Source organism: Nicotiana sylvestris, chromosome 8 (assembly GCF_000393655.2).
Source record: "Nicotiana sylvestris chromosome 8, ASM39365v2, whole genome shotgun sequence".
In the NCBI taxonomy this organism is placed as follows: Eukaryota; Viridiplantae; Streptophyta; class Magnoliopsida; order Solanales; family Solanaceae; genus Nicotiana; species Nicotiana sylvestris.
Window position 1 is genome coordinate 142,473,854 of NC_091064.1, and position 21,750 is coordinate 142,495,603.

Sequence of the window (21,750 nt, forward strand, 5' to 3'; positions counted from 1 at the left end):
GTCAACTAAATATGCAACTACTAAGATAAGCGTGATCACATGAAAGAAAAACTCGCACGAGTTTCCCTTTTCAAACCTGGATCGACATATAGTACATATGTCACGATTTTCACATTCCTCCCTAGAAAATAAATGAAACGTTCTAACCAGGATTGTAGCCTGAGGATGTTTCACTATAGAAGGCCTCTCCAAAGGAAGCCTCTGTAGTAGTCTATCCGGAATTTCTCTCTCTCTATCCCTCAATAGATATCTATCTAGAATTTCTCTCTCCCTCTTCCTCTTCCTCTTCATATTGCTCTACCTCCGTGTCATATAAATTTGTCTTAAAATAAAGAAAATTATAAGACGAAGAAGAAGAATAATTAAACCGAAAACTCCTCTCATGATATATACTCATTGATCTTTTGGTTCTGGCGACTAGTGGCCAAGCTGCCGAAATTCAGCCTCAACACACTATGCACTCTGATCTAGCCACACATGGTGTGAGATGAGAACATATAATGTAGTCATAGTCACTGGGTTCTTTATGTCATTTTTAAAGAAGAGTTCTGCACGAGTCAAGAAAAAGAAAAAGCCACAAAAGAAACAAAAAAAAATGGTTTATGAAAAGAAATATGAACTAAACGATAATTGTATGAACCATCTACAAATTCAAACTTATATATGCCATTTGGAAGCAAAAATTCTTTGCCCCCCCCCCCTCACTCCTAGGTGGTCTATTTAGAATTTTTTTCTCTCTCTCTTCGTGGAAGTTTATACAAAAATTTTCTCTCCATGTCCTTCCCTATTAATACAATTCTGTTTTAAAATAAAGAATAACACACTTGAAGGAAGTCGAACAGTCTCCCTTGCATTTATAAATGTGTTGGTACATTGAACAACTAGAAATGAAGAATAATTAGTTACTTCTAAAAATACGTATTGCTTTAGTTTATCTTTTATATTTTTATATTAATTAAATTAAATACATGCACATGCAAGGTACGTGAATTTTTTGTTTATGCACGTACATTGTACGCGAATAAAAATTCGTAACTATAATAATATTTATAAGGACAACACCAGAGCCTTACAAGGATATTTCTTTAATTCTATAGTTTCTAATAGAGGATATTGTCATTATAATATGCATCAACCGTGTGTCTCAAGAATGCGCAGGAAAATATAGGGTTTAGGGTTTGGGTAGGCCTCCATAAAAGTGAGATGCAAATAACGAGAAAAGAAAAAGATGTAGCTTGTTCGAACGGGAGGAAAAGGATAAAAATAGGCAGCTCAATAACAAAACTGACACCTTTTTTTTAGTGATTACTATGACTGCTTGACAGTCTGGGAAGTTAAGAGCCCCATATGTCAATAAACTAAATATGCAACTACTAAGATATGCGTGACCACAAGAAAGAAAAACTTGCATGAGTTTCCCTTTTCAAACCTTGATCGACATATAGTAAAGATGTCATGATTTGCACATTCCTCCCTAGAAAATGAAAGAAATGTTCTAACCACGATTGCGGCTTGAGGATACCTCACCACAGAAGGCCTCTCCATAGGAAGCCTTTGTAGTTGTCTATCCGGAATTTCTCTCACCGTATCCCTCCATGGATATCTATCTATAATTTCTCTCTCCATCTTCCTCTCCCTCTTCCTCTTCCTCCGTGTTATACAAATTTCTCCTAAAATAAATAAAATCATAAGAAGAAGAAGAATTAAACCAAAAACTCCTCATATGATATATATACTCGTCTATCTTTTGGCTCTTGCGCCTAGTGGCTAAGCTGCCGAAATTCAGCCTGCACACACTGTGCGCTTAGAGCTAGCTACACATGGTGTGAGACGAGAACATATAATGTAGTCATGGTCATGTGGTTCCTTAAACTATTTTTAAAGAGGAGTTTTGCACGAGTTAGGAAAAAGAAAAAGCTGAAAAAGAAACAAAAAAAATAGTCTAAGAAAAGAAGTATGAACTAAAGGATAGTTTTTTCTTAGGTTGGGAATTAACTCAAATTCTAAGGCGACTTGCAACAACTCAGTCAAATGAGAGTCGAGTCTACATGTGTTTGTATGCAACATCTGCAAATTCAAAGTTATATATGTCATTTGGAAGCAAAAATTCTCTGTCCCCCCTCACTCCTAGGAGGTCTATATAGAATTTTTTTCTATCTCTCTTCATGGAGGTTTATTCAAAATTTCTCTCTCCATGTGCTTCCGTATTAATAAAAATTTATCTTAAGATGAAGAATAGCACACTTGAAGGTAGTCAAAGAGTCTCCCTTGCATTTAAACATGTGTTGGTGCATTGAACAACTAGAAATGAAGAATAATTAGTTACTTCTAAAAGTACGTATTTCATTATTATATCTTTTTTAATTTTACATTAGTTAAATTAAATACATGCACGTGCAAGGTACGTGTATTTTTTTCTTTATGCACGCGCATACAAATTCGTAACTAAAATAATATTGTTTACCGCAAAAATGGTAATGACAATGAAATTTGATTTTTGTGGTTCTAATAATACGTGATATATTTTTATGCTAGTTGTAAGGCAATATATTCTAAGTAAAAGATTAGGAAGCAAGATTATAGCTTGAAGACGATGTGATAATCCAACCGAATGGCTAGTAATCGGGGCCTCGAGCTTGCGTATTCGGGGCCTCGAGGTCGAGTCGGATGCCCTACCGAGGATAGTCGATGGAGGATTAACAGCTATGACAACCTTGATTGAAGCCTTTTATAGCCAATAATGGGCAATAAATGAAGAATAATAAATAGAACACTATGAATATAAGCAATAAATATAGGTAATGAAATCAAGAGAATATGTTGAGTTAGAGAGCAGAGAAAATGTTCTTGTGTATTCATATTGTGTATCAGATCATCCTACAAAATGACAAGGATTCCCTATATATATATGGGAGGGGGGAATCCCAACATAACACAAATGTATTTTTTACAAAGATATAGGGCTGGTACAGCCATTTAATGCCATGATACGGGTTTGGACTATCTTACTAGACTTTGTCAGCTCTAGTCACGTGCCTTGGGAACCTCACATAGATCCACCGAAGCCACCGACTTATCTTTCCTCGAGGCTGATCGTTGCTTGTGCTACTTCGAAGTTGATTATTGGGAACCCTTGAGGCCAGAGCCCCAAGCTGAGCATTGAGCCTTCCGGGGGCAGTCTCCGCGATGCGCCTTGATGACCGTGAAATCGAATCGGTGATTTTTATCGTATATAGATAGTCCCCACGTTTCTTAGATTAAAATGATAATAAAAGATTGTGACACCAATCTCCTCGAGCCTCTTGTGATAATGTCATGCTTATGACATCAGGTTTTGCGATAACTGAGACATCACATCGATACTTCTTTTCTTGGAACATTAATTCTAATGTGGGTTTACTTTCCCAAGGCGATAATATCGCTGCCGATCCATCTCCAAACAAGCATTAATTGCGCTTGTCGACACGTTCCCTAAGAGATTGATTGCGTCGTCGGTTGCACTGCCACCCTTGCTATAAATGGAAGAATTTTGGAACCAAAGTTTCATTCAATCATTCTCCAACATCCCTTTTTTACTCTCTTCTCCCCTTCGTTTTTGCAGCTACCCTTTTGGCATCCTTAATCAGTCCAGGATCTGCCAAGACGGATTAGGCAACTGGATGCTTCGTTCCCTTTTCTTGAGCTCTTGGCCCGACTTGGCTAAAAGGGATGGATGGCCAAGAATCATGGTAAGCATTTTGTTGTTGCCTCTATTATGTTTCAATTATCCCTTTCGCACAGACGAGCTTTGATTATTATGCTTGTGCAGGCTTTGGTGATGGAGTGCAGATGAGACCGCCTCCTGACGGCGAGTAAGAGGCCCCAAAGCCCGACAAGGGAATGAAGAGGAAGAAAAAGGCTGTTGTTGATTCTCCCGTGCCAAAGAAGCCCAAATCACACAGGCCTCGAGCTGCTGCCAAGGTCTTGGCTTTGGCTTCCGGAGAAAGTCCCAGTACTGGGGATGAAAACGACAATGATGATGAGTACCATTTGGTACAAAGAACGAGGTCGGGCACGAATGTCCCATAGGTGGCTGAGCTGAGGGCTGCTGAATTGGGGACAGTCGATTCGGCTCGATCTCATGTAATTGAGACCCTCAAGGAGAGTACAAATACAGTCCCCGAGTTAATCACCGGACATGGCATAGTCCTTACCGAGGAACCCGTTGTTGATGACTCCGAAGGGCCCAGACTCGGAACCTTTTGGAGATAAGATTTTCCCTTCAGAGATATTGATATCCAGAGTGGCCTTAATTCGGGTCCCCGATTCTTACCTAGGGAGTTAAAGGATGCACAGGACCCAAGTGTCGCCAATGTGGGGGGACCTCTCAATGGAGGAGATGTGCTTGAAAACTTCCTCGACGATATCAGTGAGGACATTGATATCGACTCTCCCAATGCTATTGAGGAAACGGAGAAGTTCCAGCAACGGGTGGTAGCCTTTTATGTACACTTTTCAATTCTTAAGTATTTTCCCTTTTTTTGACTCTTCTGTTTCGTTGCAGGCTAAGAAGATGTATGATTGTGCCTTCTCTAGGCTCCAAGACTCTCTATCATGCCGTGGAAAGGAGATCGAGAAGCTCGCCTCAGGAGTGAAGGAGTCGGAGGCCTCCTCTGCCGAAAGGAGGAGGAATTATGCAAGCTTCGGGCGAATTTTGAGGGAGTGCTCCAAGAAAAGGCCGGCCTTGTTGAGCAGGTAACTTGGTATTGATAAACTGGTTCGTCATCCTCACAATTCATTTCTTACTGACTTATCTTTTCCTTTGTAGATCAGGTAGAAGGATGCTCTTGCAGGGCGACTTCGGGAAGAAGTTGCTACTATGAATAGGGAGATCCTCGAGCTGAGAAGGCAAAACGAGGTCGTGACCTCGGAGTTGGCATCGACCCAAGGTCTTCTCTGAAATGCTCGAGAAGAGACTGTTGCACTATCTGCAGCTAAGTCCGAGGTCGAAGAGAGTGCTGCTATTGCAAATCAACTAGCTCGCGAGATATTAGAGGAGGCCGAGCAAAAGCTGGCTTGGACTGTCAATTACGCTCGTGCAAAGGCAAGGAGGCATGCCTTAGAGGAAGCCAGTTCTAAAGTTGTCGATCTCTAAGCTGAGATCTCTTACACATTTTCACTATTAATTTGTCGGTTATTTTATATGGACACGATTCACTCGACCGTTTGGCCCGGTGCATTATTTTACTATCGAGACCATATTCAGCACATCTTGGCTTCTCCGAGGAGGTGACCTTCTGGGGGGATACCCCCCAGTATTTGATGTTGATTGAAAAATAAGCCCTTAATATTCGTTGAGTTTTCCTTAGGTAGAATGTAGATGTTGCCTCGTCAAAAACCTTGCCAGTAAAATCTTTTTCGGGATAAAAACCCGATCGAAGGAAAAGAGTGAAATGTATGATTTGAAACCTCAATATATTTGAGATGGATAGTTCTTCGATTATCCTAATCAGACACCTGCACGAAGGTTAGTGTAAGATGTAAATAAAAGGGAGGAATGGCCATACTTTAGTGGCGTTAGTGCCTTGAGCCTTGATATGCTTCTATCATTCGCTTAAGAGACGTAGTAAGGTTCTTTGCTCTGTTTTGTCTGGTGTAGCCGAGAATATAGTTTGTTATTGCTATTTTACTGTTTTCTTATCCTTTGGCTTCCTCGACGATGGAGGTATTGGCGCTGGCGCCACATCGTGCACCGCAAATATCTCTTTTGTTGCATGTTGTTCTTCGTAGATGGTTTTTATTCCGTCCTTTGTCAGAAATTTCATCATTTGATGGAGGGTGGATGATACTGCTCTCATGCAGTGTATTCATGGCCGACCGAGCAATGTGTTGTACCTCATGTCTCCTTTGATGTCATGGAATTTGGCATTTTAGGTAGTGTCGGCCACATTGACTAGGAAGGTGATTCCCCTTTTGTTGTTTCGCTCGCCATGTTGAACCCGTTGAGGACTCGAAAGGCGGGCATGATTTGTTCAAGCAGTCCAAGTTGCTCTACCACCCTCGACCTAAAAATATTGGCCGAGCTACCTGGATCCATAAGTACACGTTTAATTTGAAATGTATTTACAAGAAAAGAAATTACCAGTGTATCTTTATGGGTATGAGATAGAGCCTCACTGTCTTCGTCACTGAATGTGTGGGCGTCCTCGGGTATATAGCCTCGAGTTCATTTTTCCCTGGTGATGGATATTTTTATTCTCCTGACCATGGGTTCCTGTGGAGCATGAATACCTCCAAAGATCCCGTGGATGACATGTTGTGGCTCGTCTGTTTCACTATTTTTGGTCGCCTCTCTTTCCCAGCAATGATTTTTGGCTCTGTTGCTGAGGAATTCCCGGAGGTGATCTTTGTAGAGTAGCCAGGCTAATTCTTCCCGGAGTTGTCGGCAATCTTCGGTCATGTGACCGTGCATGTTGTGAAATTCATATACTAAGTTATGGTTCCTTTGTGAATGATTTGATTGTACAGGCCCTCGCCACCTGTTGTCTCTGATTTTACTAATGGCGAATACGATGTCTGAAACATCAACATTGAAGTTGTATTCCAACAAGCGAGGCACCTCCGTCGGCCCTATTTGCCTATCGAATCCAGCTCTGTTAACAAGTCATCGAGGATTCTGCCTTGATCCATCCTTCGGTCATTATGGGGTATGTTGCGCCTGGGGGCATATTCTCTATCTTCTGTGTATGGTTAATATCTTTCTCTATTTGTCCTTGGCTCCTTTGCCATAATCATACAAGGATATATCGAGCCCGAGGGGGCTCCTAGTTGGTCGTCTTTGACCCTGATCTTTAATTGGTATCGGTTGTGGACGTCTGACCAAGTTATGGCAGGGTATTCAACTAAGTTCTGCTTCAACTGCTTCGATGCTACCAAGCTTCGCTTATTCAAACCTTTAGTGAAGGCACATACTACCCATTCATCGGAGATTAGTGGTAGTTCCATTTGTTCCATCTCAAAGCGAGATACGAACTCGCGCAACATCTCATTCTCCCTCTACCTGATTTTGAAGACGTCAGATTCCCTTGTAGCTACCATGATGGCACCAGCATGTGCCTTTATGAAGGAATCTTCCAGCATGTCAAATGAATCTATCGAGTTTGGGGCCAGGTTGTGATACCACATTATCGCCCCTTTCGAAAGCATTTCTCCAAACTTTTTTTGTAGGATAGATTTGATCTCGTCGTCCTTTAGGTTGTTGCCCTTCACTGCACAAGTGTAAGCAGTGACATGCTCGTTAGGGTCCAAGGTTCCATTGAACTTCAGAAGGTTGGGTATTCTGAACTTCTGTGGAATGGGTTTTGGGGCCGCTTTCGGTGGGAACAACTTTTGTATAAACTTCTTCGAATCAACACCTTTCAGAATCGGGGGTGCACCCGGAATTTGATCGACTCTAGAATTGTAGGTCTCTAACTTCTTGTCGCTAGCTTCTATCTTCTTTTCACCCGACATGATCCTCTTTGTGAGATCCTCAAGAATCTTTATGATGGTGGGGTCTGATACGCTCAAATAACACTTTAATTAAATAGTGCAAGGCAGTCAGTGTCAAATATAATAAACCAACAAGGCTAGGGTTGAATCCCACAGGGAATAGGTGTGAAAAGGTTACTCAAATAGTGTATTACTTGACTAAAGTCGTAATTCTATTCGGTTAAGTGTAACAAGAGTATGAAATGATTTTGGTTTGAAGAAATAACTAATTGTGATGTTGAGAATGTAAATAATTTGATTTGGGAAACCAAGGTTGTGTCCCCTTCAATGAGGTCTAATGCCATCGGTGTTAATATGATATATTTCTAATGGAAGGTTCTTTAGATATGCAAATGATTTCTAAATGACTACCCAATATTTTCCAATAGTTGGGTAGTATTTCCTCTTTATGATTTTTCCAAATATAAAAGAGTTGCAATTAAGAACAATCAATATATGCCAAATAAAATTCACTTATTCCTAAGAGATTCTATTGACAAGGTTTAAAGCCTTAAGTCTTTGATATTTACATCTACAAAATTCTAACTCAATTTTCCATGTAAAGAAAGAATTTAATGGCACTTGTTAATATTTGCAACCACCAACAATAAATGAAGAACGAGAAATAAATATATATCAACCAACCATTATACATATATTCAATGTTAAACACTCATTAACATAACACTCATTTAGGGTCCACACCCTTAGTATTTAAAGTTAGCTACATATACTAAAATACAAAAGGATGAGAATATTTAATGTCATAAAGCTTACAAAGTGCAGGATTCTTCTTTCAAAAGCTTCTAAAAAAGAGGAATATTAAAGACTTGGAATGTATCTCAAAAATAGGACAAGATGCCACCACAAAATCCCAATAAATCTATTTATAGTGGATCAAAATTCGAGACAAATCGGACAAAAATGCCCTTTCCGGTAAATTATGCGACCGCATATCTGTTGCATAACAGACATGCGGTCCTTATTCTCGCCATGGCCATCGCATTTTCAAGCCCTAGTTTTTAGGTCTTCATCGTATTCACGTTCTACGGTCCGCATTGCAGATATGTGATCGCATTTCGCATTGCATTTTTCACCTTCAGCAACCTTCATGACAAGTTTGCGGTCCATTATACGGCTTACAAACTGGTTATACGATCGCAAACTGGACCGCATTTCTTGCACTGAACTTTGCCCAATAATCTGTTATGGTTTGTGATTCCCTTGAGTATTAGCGGCCCGCATGTTGGATTTGCAGTCCGCATTTCCACATTTGCGATACATTTTGCTCTTTACTTGTCTTTTTGTGGCTTGTTGATTTCATTTCTATGCTCTTAAGTCCTTAACCTCATACACTGCAAAAACACTAAAATTACATAAGTATCAAAGATAATTGCATCTAAAACAAGCTAAAATCTAAGCAATTTGTTATAAGTGTTCCGAAATTCTTCTGCACATCAACACCCCCAACTTAAGCTCTTGCTTGTCCTCAAGCAACTAAAATGACACTATCCTATTCTAGACTCTATATAAGAGATATGAAACAATAGAAATAGTGGACGGTGTTCGTTGTTAGTACTACAGGCATGCATTTTCGATTATTTACCCTTCCTGAACCATCAATATTTACAAAGAAACTAATCATTTGTAAAACTTTGAGCCTCGACCAATTTGACAAAATGTTACCCTCAGTTGAGTGCACTTGCATTTGACTCAAAAACTCAACTTTGGTCCAACCTCACAATTCATGTGCCCTCACTAGAAAGAAAGTCCCAAACTCACAATATTTATAATGACAAAAAAAAGGGACGAATTCACAAATACACTAACTCTCAAAAAGAGTTTCAAGTGTTACAACATAGCATACCACAGGCTTGCCCTTATTTTAATTCATCGCTTTATTCTAAGAACGCTCGGCTGGAGATCCATAAGGACTTTTTAAGCTTGTAATGTAGGTTTAGGAAAGGGTCGGATAACATTTGGGTACAAGTGACTACACCCTTCTTGAACACTACTCACATTTTTCTTTCTTATTTCTCTTTGCTTGTTTTCAAACCACATATCCCTCATTAGCTTCTACTTTTCCAACATTTGAGCCACCTTGACTACTTCTTTAATTATCTTCAAGACTCCATATGCATATATAGTTACAATTCTCTTTTTTTTTCTTTTTTTCTTTTCTCTTGCAAAATTTTCTTTTGGAGCTTGAGTAGTTTCACACCTTGAGGTACACTTTCCTACACTCATTGCATAACCTTGCCAATTTCCGGCTTGACACCATACCCCCAACTTAGGGTTTTAGCCTCATTCTCAGTGTTCAAGGAGGGACGGGTTCAAAAGAGGGAATTATTTTACAAAAAGGGAAGGTTTGTAAAGAGGTAGCCAAAGAAAAGGTTAAAGGCTCAAGTGGGTGACTAGTTATACTATCTGTACAATGGGTCGCTTGAAAGACTAACTGGTTTTTCAAAAATCACAAACACGGCCTAAGGATATTTCTCCAACCAAATGTAATTATTATAAGCATCGAAAAACCAACCAGGCATGTTCTAGATTGCAGAAGTAAACACAAAATTTGTTTACATAAAGACTCACACACATGGCACACGAACTGTTTGGCTCACATAGTTTTAAGCCGTTGAGTCAACACTTGGCAACTAAAAGTTTTCATCATATTAACAAGTATAACTCTAGGTAGACATGGAGTCAATGAGCGAGCCTCAAGTTCACACAATTGATCTTTTATTTATCTTAATGGAAGGGTATAGGCTATATATAGGCACACATACTTGAAACTAAACAATTACACCAAACCGGTCAAAATATTTCATTCTACTGCCTTGGTTCTACTATTACACCCTTGGAAAAGAACCCGGTGAAGAAAAACCAAGGGGAATTCATTGCTAATTACTAAAGATGAACATACAACTATTTACTTGTTTTTATTTTTGTTGTTTTTGTTTTTTTTTATTTATATACAAAGATAACTTAAGTACTAATACTACAAAATACCAATATATACAAAATCACAAAAAACAAATAAATACAAAAGTTTGCTTATATAGCACAAAAGCATAAACATGTACAACAGTTGGGTTCACAAAAATATATACAAGGCTATCCCACCCCCAACTAAAAAGCATGCATTGTCCCCAATTTATAAGAATGTAAAGCAGAGATTAGGGGCTCCCTGAGGCGTACTAAGAGCTATGGGAGTCCGAAGACGGCTGAATGATGGTGGGGTCACCCTCTAATGCTGAAGCTGGGACCGATGAGATCTCAGCATGAGGAGTGAACTCCTTTGATGGAGGATGGATCTCTGGCTGACCCAATACTGGAGCTGGGGCATGTGAGCTTCTAGCCTCGCCCGCTGATGGCTGAGTGGTCGATGGATTTGCAGGGGCGACCATGTCTACTAGCAAATGTGATATCACCACCTGAATTGCTGCTTGTTCTTCATCCTCAGTTGTATAGGCAATAATTTTCTTACCCTTCTCTTGAGGTACATCATCCTCCTCGGACCATGAATCCTCTTCAGTCTATCCCTCGTCTGCCTCCCCACCCTCAGACTCTGTAGAGTGTCCGGAATCCTTCTCAGAAGGAATATCAATACGTGCAGGGGGTACTGGAGGCTGGGAAGCCCTGGCCGTTTGAGGTACAGAAATGAAATGTGAGCAACATGGTAGGCAACAATGAAAATAAAACAAAAAAACTAAAAAAAAAATTCACGTATGCGACAGGTAATATGGTTGCATAACCACTTTACGGACCGCAAACTTGTCGCAGCTTCTCAGACTCATGAAATGATCTAAGTATGCGATGGGTTATGTGGTTCGTATAACCATCACATACTTGAATGATCATAAAATAGAACCACAAAATGCGATCGCAAAATCCATCACAAAGTTGGATTTGAGATGGCAATTTGTGCGCAAGCAGCATGTTATAAAACTGGGTAAACTGTCTCAGTATGCGGTGACTTTGCGGTCCGCATATCAATTATGCGATTGCAAAGTCGCCGCATTTTGTCATATTCTTCATCCAGCTAGGGTTCGCTTTTGCGGCATAAATGCGGACCGCAATTTGATTATTCGATCCGCAAAACACATCGTTCTCAACCTTAGGATTCAACCCTCAACAATGGCGGGCCTAGTTTTATCTACCCATCACTCGAAACTTACTACCTAACAAAGTATACCATCACAGTATGAACAAGTACCCAATTAAAACAAAAGAAAAAGAAAATGAGAAATAGAAATAGGAAAAACAAAAACAAATGTGAAACTAAAGCTTGTAAGGACGAAATTGGGACAAGGAAAACATACCAGTGACGGATTAATGAGAACACTTGGGGGATGATTGCGCATGTGTTGCCTTACGTTGTGGATTCACTAGCCGTTTTTCCTTCTCCTTTCTTTCTTTTTTTTGTTCGTTTTGTTTTGTTTCTTTCTGATAATAAAAAAAATTATTTTTTGTTTGGAAATTGCGTAAATGTTGAAGTGATGCAAAGGACGTACCTAAGAGATTTTCGATAGGGGAGGCACCGCATAACACACTATGCAATCGTATAAGTGTTATGTGGTGCATTCAATGTGAGTTACTGGAGGGCCAAAAATGCGGTGCACTATGCAATCTCATAGTGGAAATGCGGTCCGCAAGTTCACCTCCTTATCGCATTCTTATCACCAATTTTTTCCAAACACACTGTCTGGGTTTGCGACCACAATGCGGTCTGCATAGTGAAAATGAAACCGCATGTGTAGCAAAATTCCCAAGGTGATTTTTCATCCCTTTCTCATGCACTCTTACCAAGTGTTAAGATCTATTGAATCCCTTGCACTTTAAAACACACTTTAAATTGCTCAATTAAATCTATCTAAAAAAATTAAAAATTTACATGACAAAAAGGGTGTTACCACACATGGGTTGCCTCCCATGAAGCGCTTGATTTAACGTCGCAGCATGACGAAGTTGGCGTTCCTTTGGATTCACTCGTTGGTCAGGCACGAACCATCTTTGAGAGCCAACTGCTCCACCAAATTCTTTTCTCCATCTGTGCCCAAGTAGTGCTTGACTCTCTGGCCATTCCCTTTGAAGGTTCGAAGCCCATCCTCCGATTCTAGTTCCACAGCTCCATAAGGAGAGACATTGACCACTTTGAACGGATTAGACCATTTCGATTTGAGCTTGCCCGGAAACAATTTGAGCCTTGAGTTAAAGAGGAAAACGAAGTCACCCGACTTGAACTCCCGTTTCAAGATCTTTTTGTCGTGGATGAACTTCATCCTTTCTTTATACACAACTGCACTTTCATATGCATGGAAACATAATTCCTGAATTTCATTGAGTTGTGTTAACCTCAAATTTGCAGCTTTAGCCCAGTCCAAGTTCAACCTCTTTAGAGCGCACATGGCTTTGTGTTCCAATTCTACGACTAGATGACAAGCTTTGCTGAACACTAACCGATAAAAAGAAGTGCCAATAGGAGTTTTGTACACCGTGCGGTATGCCCAATGCGTCATCTAACTTCCTTGACCAATCGGTCCTGTTTGCATTGACGGTCTTGGCTAGAATACTCTTTATCTCCCCTTTGGAAACTTCAACTTGGCCACTTAATTGGGGATGATAAGGTGTGGCCACCTTATGCTTGATGCCATATTTCTCTAGTAGCCCCGTGAAAGCCTTGTTACTAAAATGAGACCCACCATCACTAAGAATGGCTCTAGGAGTGCCAAACCGAGTCAATATGTTTTTCTTTAAGAATGTGGCCACACTTTTTGCCTCGTTGTTTGGTAAAGAAATTGCTTCAAATCATTTGGACACATAGTCCACATCCACCAAGATATATTTCATCGCACAAGAGCTTACAAAGGGACCCATAAAATCAATTCCCGAAACATCAAAGATTTCTATCTCCATCACAAAGTGCATTGGCATTTCATGCCTATTGGAGATTGATCCTTGCCATTGGCATTGGTCACAAGCCTTGACCATTTGATTGGTATCATGATAGATCGACGACCAATAATAACCACATTTAAGCACCTTAGCCGCCGTTCAATTTCCCCAATGGTGACCCCAACGGGTGAGTCGTGGCATGCCTTTAGAATTGGCACAATCTCTTCTTTTGGGGCAAACCTTCTAATGACGTTGTCAGCACAAACACGGAACAAGAATAGTTCTTCCCAATAGTATTACCGACAATCTCTCAAAAACTTCTTCTTTTGATCGGATTCCAATCCATCCGGAATAAGGTCACTAACCAAGTAGTTTACAATATCGGCATACCAAGGAACAAAAGTGCTAGATAGTGCCAATATGTGTTCATCCGGGAATGCATCATTGATTTCAAGATTTCCCTTTGGCCTCCCTGCCACTTCAATCCTTGATAAATGATTTGCAACTTGATTTTGAGTTCCCTTGCAATCCTTGACCTCAAAGTCAAATTCTTGCAACAACAAGACACACCAAAACAACCTAGGCTTTGCATCCTTCTTTTTCATGAGATATCGAAGAGCAACATGATCTTTGTACACTATCACCTTGGATCCCAACAAATAAGCCCGGAATTTCTCAAAGGCTTAGACAATGGCAAGAAGTTCTTGCTCAGTCATCATGTAATTCATTTGCGCTCCATTGAGTGTCTTGCTTTCATATTAGACCGGGTGGAGAACCTTGTTGTGATGTTGTCGAATAATTGCACCAATAGCTACACCACTGGCATCACACATGAGCTCAAAAGGAAGAGACCAATTTGGTGCGACAATAATAGGTACCGTGGTGAGCTTTTACTTCAATTCTTTAAAGGGTTTGAGGCATTTCTCGTCAAACACAAATTTTGAATCTTTCTCAAGGAGTTTGCACATAGAATTTGCAATCTTTGATAAATCCTTGATGAAACGCCTATAGAATCCGTCATCTCCAAGAAACTTTCGACACCCTTAACAAAAGTGGGTGGAGGAAGATTATAAATGATCTCGATCTTTGACCGGTTAACCTCTATGCCATGTTATGAAATTTTATGCCCCAATACAATGTCTTCATCCACCATGAAATGCCATGTCTCCCATTTGAGCACAAGGTTGGTCTCCTCACATCTCTTAAGTACTTGTCTAAGATTGTTGAGACAATGCTCAAAAGAGTCACCTACCACTGAAAAGTCGGCCATGAAAACCTCTAGAAAATCCTCCACCATGTCGGAGAAGATGGACATCATGCATCTTTGAAAAGTAGCCGGAGCATTGCAAAAACCTAACGGCATCCGGCTAAAGGAAAAAGTTCCATAAGGGAACATAAATGTTGTCTTCTCTTGATCCTCCAATGCTATGTTGATTTGGTTGTAGCCGGAATATCCATCAAGAAAGCAATAGAATGACCTTCCTGCTAGCCAATCAAGCATTTGATCAATAAAAGGCATAGGGAAATGGTCCTTGCATGTGGAACTGTTGAGCATCCGATAATCCATACACACCCTCCATCTGGTTACCATTCTTGTTGGGATGAGCTCATTTTTATCATTTTCAATCACATTCATGCCTCCCTATTTTGGCACACATTGCACCAGGCTCACCCAAGAACTATTGGCAATGGGGTAGACTACCCCAACATCCAACCACTTGATGATTTCTTTCTTTACCACCTCTTGCATGGACGGGTTAACCGTCGTTGATGTTCCACACTTGGTTTTGTCTCACTCTCTAATTGGATCTTGTGTTTGCAAATTCCGGGGGGGGAATCCCTCGGATGTCCGCAATTGTCCATCCAATAGCTTGCCTATTCTCCTTCAATACTTCCAACAATTGTTCTACCTGCACATAATTCAACAAAGAAGAAACAATTACCGTTAAAGTATCATTTGATCCAAGAAATTTATACCTCAAGTGTGGTGGAAGTGGTTTGAGCTCTAATTGCGGTGGCTCAATAATAGAAGTCTTTGCGGGAGGAGTGGCTCTATTCTCCAAGTCAAGAGAGAGCTTTGCCGGAGCATAAGTGTAGGACCCAAGCCCCTCCAATGCATTTACTGATTCCATATATCCTTCCATTTCCTCACCGAGGCATTATTCCTCCATAGTCATTTTAATTGCATCTTCCACTTCATCAACAACATAAATCAATGAGATGCTCTCATATTCATGTGGTAGTTTCATACCCTTGCTTGCTTGGAATATGACCTCTTCATCATTCACATGAAATTTGATCTCATTCCGTTCCGAATCCATTAGTGCTCTTCCTGTGGCTAGGAATGGCCCCCCCAAAATGATAGGGATCTCTTTGTCGACCGCGCAATCATGGATTACGAAGTCGGCGGGTAAATGAAACTTTCCCACTATAACAAGCACATCATGAACAATTCACACCGGTCTCTTTATAGAATGATCGGCCATTTGCAATATCATACTTGTGGGCCTTGGCATACCTAACCCTGCTTTCTTGTAAATGGCAAGAGGCATCAAGTTGATGCTAGCCCCATTATCACAAAGGGCTCTTGCAAAATCATGTGCCCCGATAGTATAAGGAATGGTGAAAGCTCCCGGGTCTTCTTTCTTTTGAACGGTGTACGTTGCAATGATGGAACTAACCCGGTGAGTCACATTCATCACTTCATTTTTTGTGGTTCTCTTCTTGGTAATCAAATCTTTCAAATATTTAGCAAAACCCGGCATCTCTTGAAATGCTTCCACAAATGGATTATTCATCGATAATTGCTTGAGAATGTCATACAACTTTTCGAGTTTGATATCATCAACCTTCCTAGCAAGTCTTTGAAGGAATGAAGGAGGAGGTCTAGGAATAGGTGGTAGAGTTTTTGGTGTCTCTTTTACCTTTTCCTTTACCTCTTCCCAGTTTTATTGTTGCACCTTCAACTCTTCCGGAACTTTTTCAACTTCAACAACTCTTGGTTCTTCAACCTCAACCTCATGCTTGGACTCTTCTATTTCAACCATTTGTTCACTCCCTCATTGTAGTACCTTTCCACTCCGAGTAGTAATTGCCATGACATGAGAAGTTTGACCACTCCCACTACCCTTGGGGTTCTCAATTGTGTCACTTGGAAGTGTCCCTTTTTGCTTCGGATTTTGTTCCCTAGAGAGGTCTCTCATTTGCATCTCCAATTTTTGAATGGATGCGGTATGAGAACCAACAAGCTCGGTCATATTCCTCATAGAAGTGTCAAACTTCTCTTGATTTTGCAATACCCATTCAAGTATGCCTTCCAACTTAGACACTTGAGGAACCTTGATTTTAATATTGACCCTTCGGAGGAACATAAGGGTTAACTCTGATTTGAGAAGTTGTTGTTGTTGTTCCAATTTTCTTGATTTGAGCCGCCATGGTCATTTCACCACTGTTGGTTGCCTTGCCCTTGCGAGTGCGGCCTCCATTGATTTTGTTGTCCTTGACCTTGGTATTGTTGCCTTTGATAACCTCCTTGAGAGTTGTTGACATAGTTTGCCTCCTCAAAGTCTTCATTTGATATGGGTTGAACATCCTCCACCATATTTACTTTCTTCGTTTGGCTTACTATGAACATCTTTGTCAACACATTGACATTTGTGGCAAGCCCTGCAATCACTTGATCTCTCTCTTTGTTTTCCTTGATCATGGTGGTCAAGGAAGGAGATCCATATGCACTTCTATCTGTGGTGTCCTCTGAGTGCCATGCTTGATTATGCTTTGCCATTTTGTCAAGTATTTGTGTGACCCTTGTGAATGATTTGTCCATGAAAGACCCATCAACTGCATTCTTGGCTATAGATTGGTTCATAGGATCCAAACCCATGTAGAATTTTTCCAACAAGATAGAATCGAGAAAACCATGGTTGGGAGATCTCACCAAATATAACTTGAATCGATCCCATGACTCATGTAGATGCTCTCTCGGTACTTGCTTGAAAAAGAAGATTTTATCTCGAAGCTCAGACTTATTACTTTGAGGGAACCATTTAGCTAAGAATGCTCAGACGAGTTCGGGCCAAGTATGAATGGAGTTTGGTGGCATATTTTGAAGCCATTTCCTTGCATCCCCAACTAGTGAGTTGTTTACCCTGAAAATGGTAACAACAATTAAATTTGTAAATAGGATTCTAAAAATACGTGATCTATTCACGAGCTAGTTGTTAAAGTAGTTAATGCTGAGAACGTGAAGTATAATGATAAAATGCGAGCTAAGATGAGCCAGTAATAAAACCAAAGGGGCCTGTTGCCCGATTGTAGATATGGTCGATAGGACATCGGGGCCAAGGCTCGAACCGAGCTTGAGCTACTCGGGCAATCGGGAGCAAGATAACAGGCAAAGATATGATTAAGCAAGGATCTATATTGCCAATATTAGACGATATGGTGAAGAACAAATAAGAAAACGATAAATACTAAGGAGGCCTCGGGCCAGTGAGAATAAACAACTTTGAAGAGAAGAGAGAGAGATATTATTGTACTTGTGGATAAATGGAGCAACATCAGCTGCTTACAAGGTGGGGTGAGTCCCCATTATATAAGAGGGGAGACTCGGCTACAAGTACGTGGGGATTGATTACAAAGCACAGTGATGGGATGGCTTGACATGATTGTCACGACCCAAAATCCCAACCCGGTCGTGATGGCACCTCTCGTGGGGACAAGGCCAGCCAACAACAAAACAATACATCTCTTTATAATTACTTAGCAGGAATAAGTCTAATTCGCAGATAATATAATCACAAGTGCGAAGTAAACATGATAGAATAATGGAAACCATCCCGACTCAGCCCGAAATCGGGGTGTCACAAGCCACGAGCATCTAAAGATCTAAATACTAATACAAGACCAGCAATATACAGAATGGAATTTAGAATCAATGAAGAAATACGGTGTCGTGAACGCTGATGGTCACCTTGCTCAGCTACAATAGTATACCTTCAGTCCGCTAATAACCCGCTACCGGGTGAACAGTAGCTGCAACTGAACGCGAGGTGCAGGGAGTAAAGTGAGTACTTCCAACTCAGTGGTAATAAGAGTAAATAATAACTGAGCGATAAGAAATCACGTAATAACACTTCATCATGCTATCTAAGATGGTACAACCCTTTTTGAAAACAGTAATTCCATGAAAATCCTTTATAAAATATCTGACTCGGTTTTAAACCTCTTTTGAAAATAATCTTTTTAACAGTTGCAAAATAATTCCAGCCATCGGTGTCACTATGTACAGAAACCCGCCCCTCGGGCAATATCTTCGCTCCTGGTCAGCCACTCGGGCCCCAACACTCAAGGATCAGATAGCACCAGCAAAAACAGATAAATATCTCCAGAAATATCACAACGACAAATAATGAACAAATGCATGAATGCAATGCAATGCATATGATGGTACATTCCAGTACCCACTGCGGCGTGCAGCCCGAGCCATCCATATTTATTTATCGTCGACGGCGCTCACTGGGGGTGTGTACAGACTCCGGAGGGGCTCCTACAGCCCAAGCGCAATATCTTGGTCAGTCATTGTTACCTGACCGGTCAGCCATTGTTACCTGACCAATTTATATCATACAGTGCCATTGTTACCACTGTTCAAGTATATCATCCAGTGTCATTGTTACCACTATTTCAAGTATATATATTACAGTGTCATTGTTACCACTGTTTCAAGTATATATATTACAGTGTCATTGTTACTACTGTTTCAAGTATATATATTACAGTGTCATTGTTACCACTGTTTCAAGTCACTTTATTATCAGTCCAGAAAATAATATAGTAAGCCCCTTGGGCATTTACAAAATCGAAATTTCCAGCCCGAAATGCATTTAAAATGTCATTTAAGTTTTGAAAACTTAGAAATACGGTCGGGTTTGCAAAAACAACATTTAAAACCTTGGACTGAAGTTAGATGATATGCAAATCATGCTAAACAGTAATATCAATCCTCGAAGGATTTTAAAAGTCGACACAAGGCCAAAAACATGGCAATCAACCCAAATTATGATGATAACAAGAAATTGCAGTCAAATACACAGTAAAATCAATAACCGGGACGGACCAAGTCACAATCCCCAATGGTTCTCTACCCCATGCTCATATCTGGCGTGCAAGTCAACTCAATACAACACTATGATGTGCAAATCCGGAGTTTCAAACCCTCAGGATATCATTTACAAGTATTACTTACCTCTAACCGGCCGTAGACTAGTCCGTAATGCCCTTTCCTCTTGAATCGACCTCTTCGCGCGTCGAATCTAGTCAAAACCACAATAAATACATTACAATAGGCTAAGGGAATATAACCCAATCGAAAAGACTCGAAAAATGTCGAAAATCCCGAAATTAGCAAAACCCGAGCCCCGGGCCCACGTCTCAAAATTCAGAAATTTTTACATCAATACGACCCTTATCTCGCCACGAGTCTATACATACCAAATTCACAAAAATCGGAGTTCATTTGACCCCTCAAATCACCATTTAATTCTCTTAAGTTTCAAGCCCTAAACCACCATTTTTGTCCATAATTTACTTGAGTTTTCAGCTCTAATCCATGTATTTAACTTGGAAATAAGTAGAAACAACTCACCTTTGATGCTTGATGAAATCCCCCTTGAAATTCTCTCCAAAATAATCCAAGCCAAATGAAAGAAATGAAAGAAATAAGCCAAATCCGTGTTTAAAAGAATCTGCCCGTGCTTCGTCGAGTTGTACCTTGCACTTGAGCTATACAAGTTGTACATCATATTAAAAAGTCTCCTTGTCGGACACCTTCTGTTTAAACATCCATAACGTCTTGTATAAGTATCCAAATGACAAACGGATTGAAGATTTAGAAACTAGACTCGAAGATCTTTATTTGATAGGTTGTACACCATATAACTCTTTATATATCCCGAGATATGAGCTTCTAAAGTAGGCTCCCCGAATCAGAAAATTGCAGCAGAAATTTCTGCAGCTTTTTCTTTTCTTTTTGGTCCGAATTTCATTCCGTTAACCTTCCGAAATCCACCCGAGGCCCTCGGGACCTTAACCAATTATATCAACATGTCCCACAATATCATTCAAACTTGTCCCAACCTTCGAAACACCCAAAATAACATCAAAACATCAAATCATCATCGAATTCAAGCCTAAGTTTCCAAAAACTTCCGAAAATACACTTTCGATCAAAAACCCGACCAAACGATGTCTGAATGACCTGAAATTTTGCGCACACATCACAAATGACATAACAAAGCTACAGAAATTCTCGGAATTCCATTCCGACTCCCGGATCAAAATCTCACCTATCAACCGGAATTCGCCAAAATACTAACTTCGCCAATTCAAGCTAAATTCTACACCGGTCATCACAAAAATATTCCGGACACACTCCTAAGTCCCAAATCAACCTAACGAAGCTATCCGAACCATAAAATTCACATTTCGAGCCCTCTAACACATAAGTCAATATCCGGTTGACTTTTCCAACTTAAGCTTCCTTAAAAGAGACTAAGTGTCTCAAACCTTACCAAAACTAGTCCGAATGACTTCAAATTTTGCACACAAGTCATATTCAACATTACGGACTTGCACCAACTTTCGGAATCACATTCCGACCCCGATATCCAAATTTCCACTTCCGGTCGAATTTTCTCTAAAACCTTCAAATTTCTATATTTAGCCAAATGACTTCAAAATGACCTCCGGACATCTGAATTCACTTCCGATCGCGCTCCCGACTCCAGAATCACCATACGGAGCTATTCCTAGACTCAGAATCCCAAACACACATCTATAACTCTGAAATGCCTTCCAACCCAAATTTATGAAATTCTTCTAAAATACTAACTTCCACAATATACGCCGAAATGCTCACGGGTTATCCAAAACCAAATCCGGACACACGCCCAAGTCCGAAATCATCATACGAACATGCTGGAACTTTCAGATCTCAATTCCGAGGTCGTTTACTCAAAATTCTAATCCTAGTTCATTTCTTCAATTTTAAGCTTTCAAAATGAGAATTTCCATTTAGATTTGACTCCAAACTTCTTGAATTTTAATTCTGACCGTACACACAAGTCAATATACCTGAGATGAAGCCGCTCATGGCCTCAAACTGCTGAATGACGCGTCGGAGCTCAAAACGACCGGTCGGGTCGTTACAATCTCCCCCACTTAAACATACGTTCGTCCTCGAACGTGCTGAGAACTATACTGAAGTAGTCCAAAATCACCTGTTTAACACATCATGCACCTTCCCATGCTACCACTACTCCGTTGAGCACATTAGTTTGATCAAAT

At 40.3% G+C, this 21,750-nt stretch overlaps 2 protein-coding genes across 2 annotated transcripts; both read right to left on the minus strand.

Moving 5' to 3' along the window:
- Positions 1-12,494: 12,494 nt before the first annotated feature.
- On the minus strand, positions 12,495-13,028 carry LOC138875771 (uncharacterized). Its single transcript, XM_070154637.1, has one exon. It carries the CDS (start codon positions 13,026-13,028, stop codon positions 12,495-12,497), a length of 534 nt encoding a protein of 177 aa, XP_070010738.1.
- A 2,535-nt stretch (positions 13,029-15,563) lies between these two features.
- Positions 15,564-16,661, minus strand: LOC138875772 (uncharacterized). The gene is made up of 3 exons (XM_070154638.1): positions 16,476-16,661; positions 15,923-16,334; positions 15,564-15,832 (listed from the first exon to the last, which is right to left on the minus strand). Exons 1-3 carry the CDS (start codon positions 16,659-16,661, stop codon positions 15,564-15,566), a joined length of 867 nt encoding a protein of 288 aa, XP_070010739.1.
- Between the last annotated feature and the right edge of the window lie 5,089 nt (positions 16,662-21,750).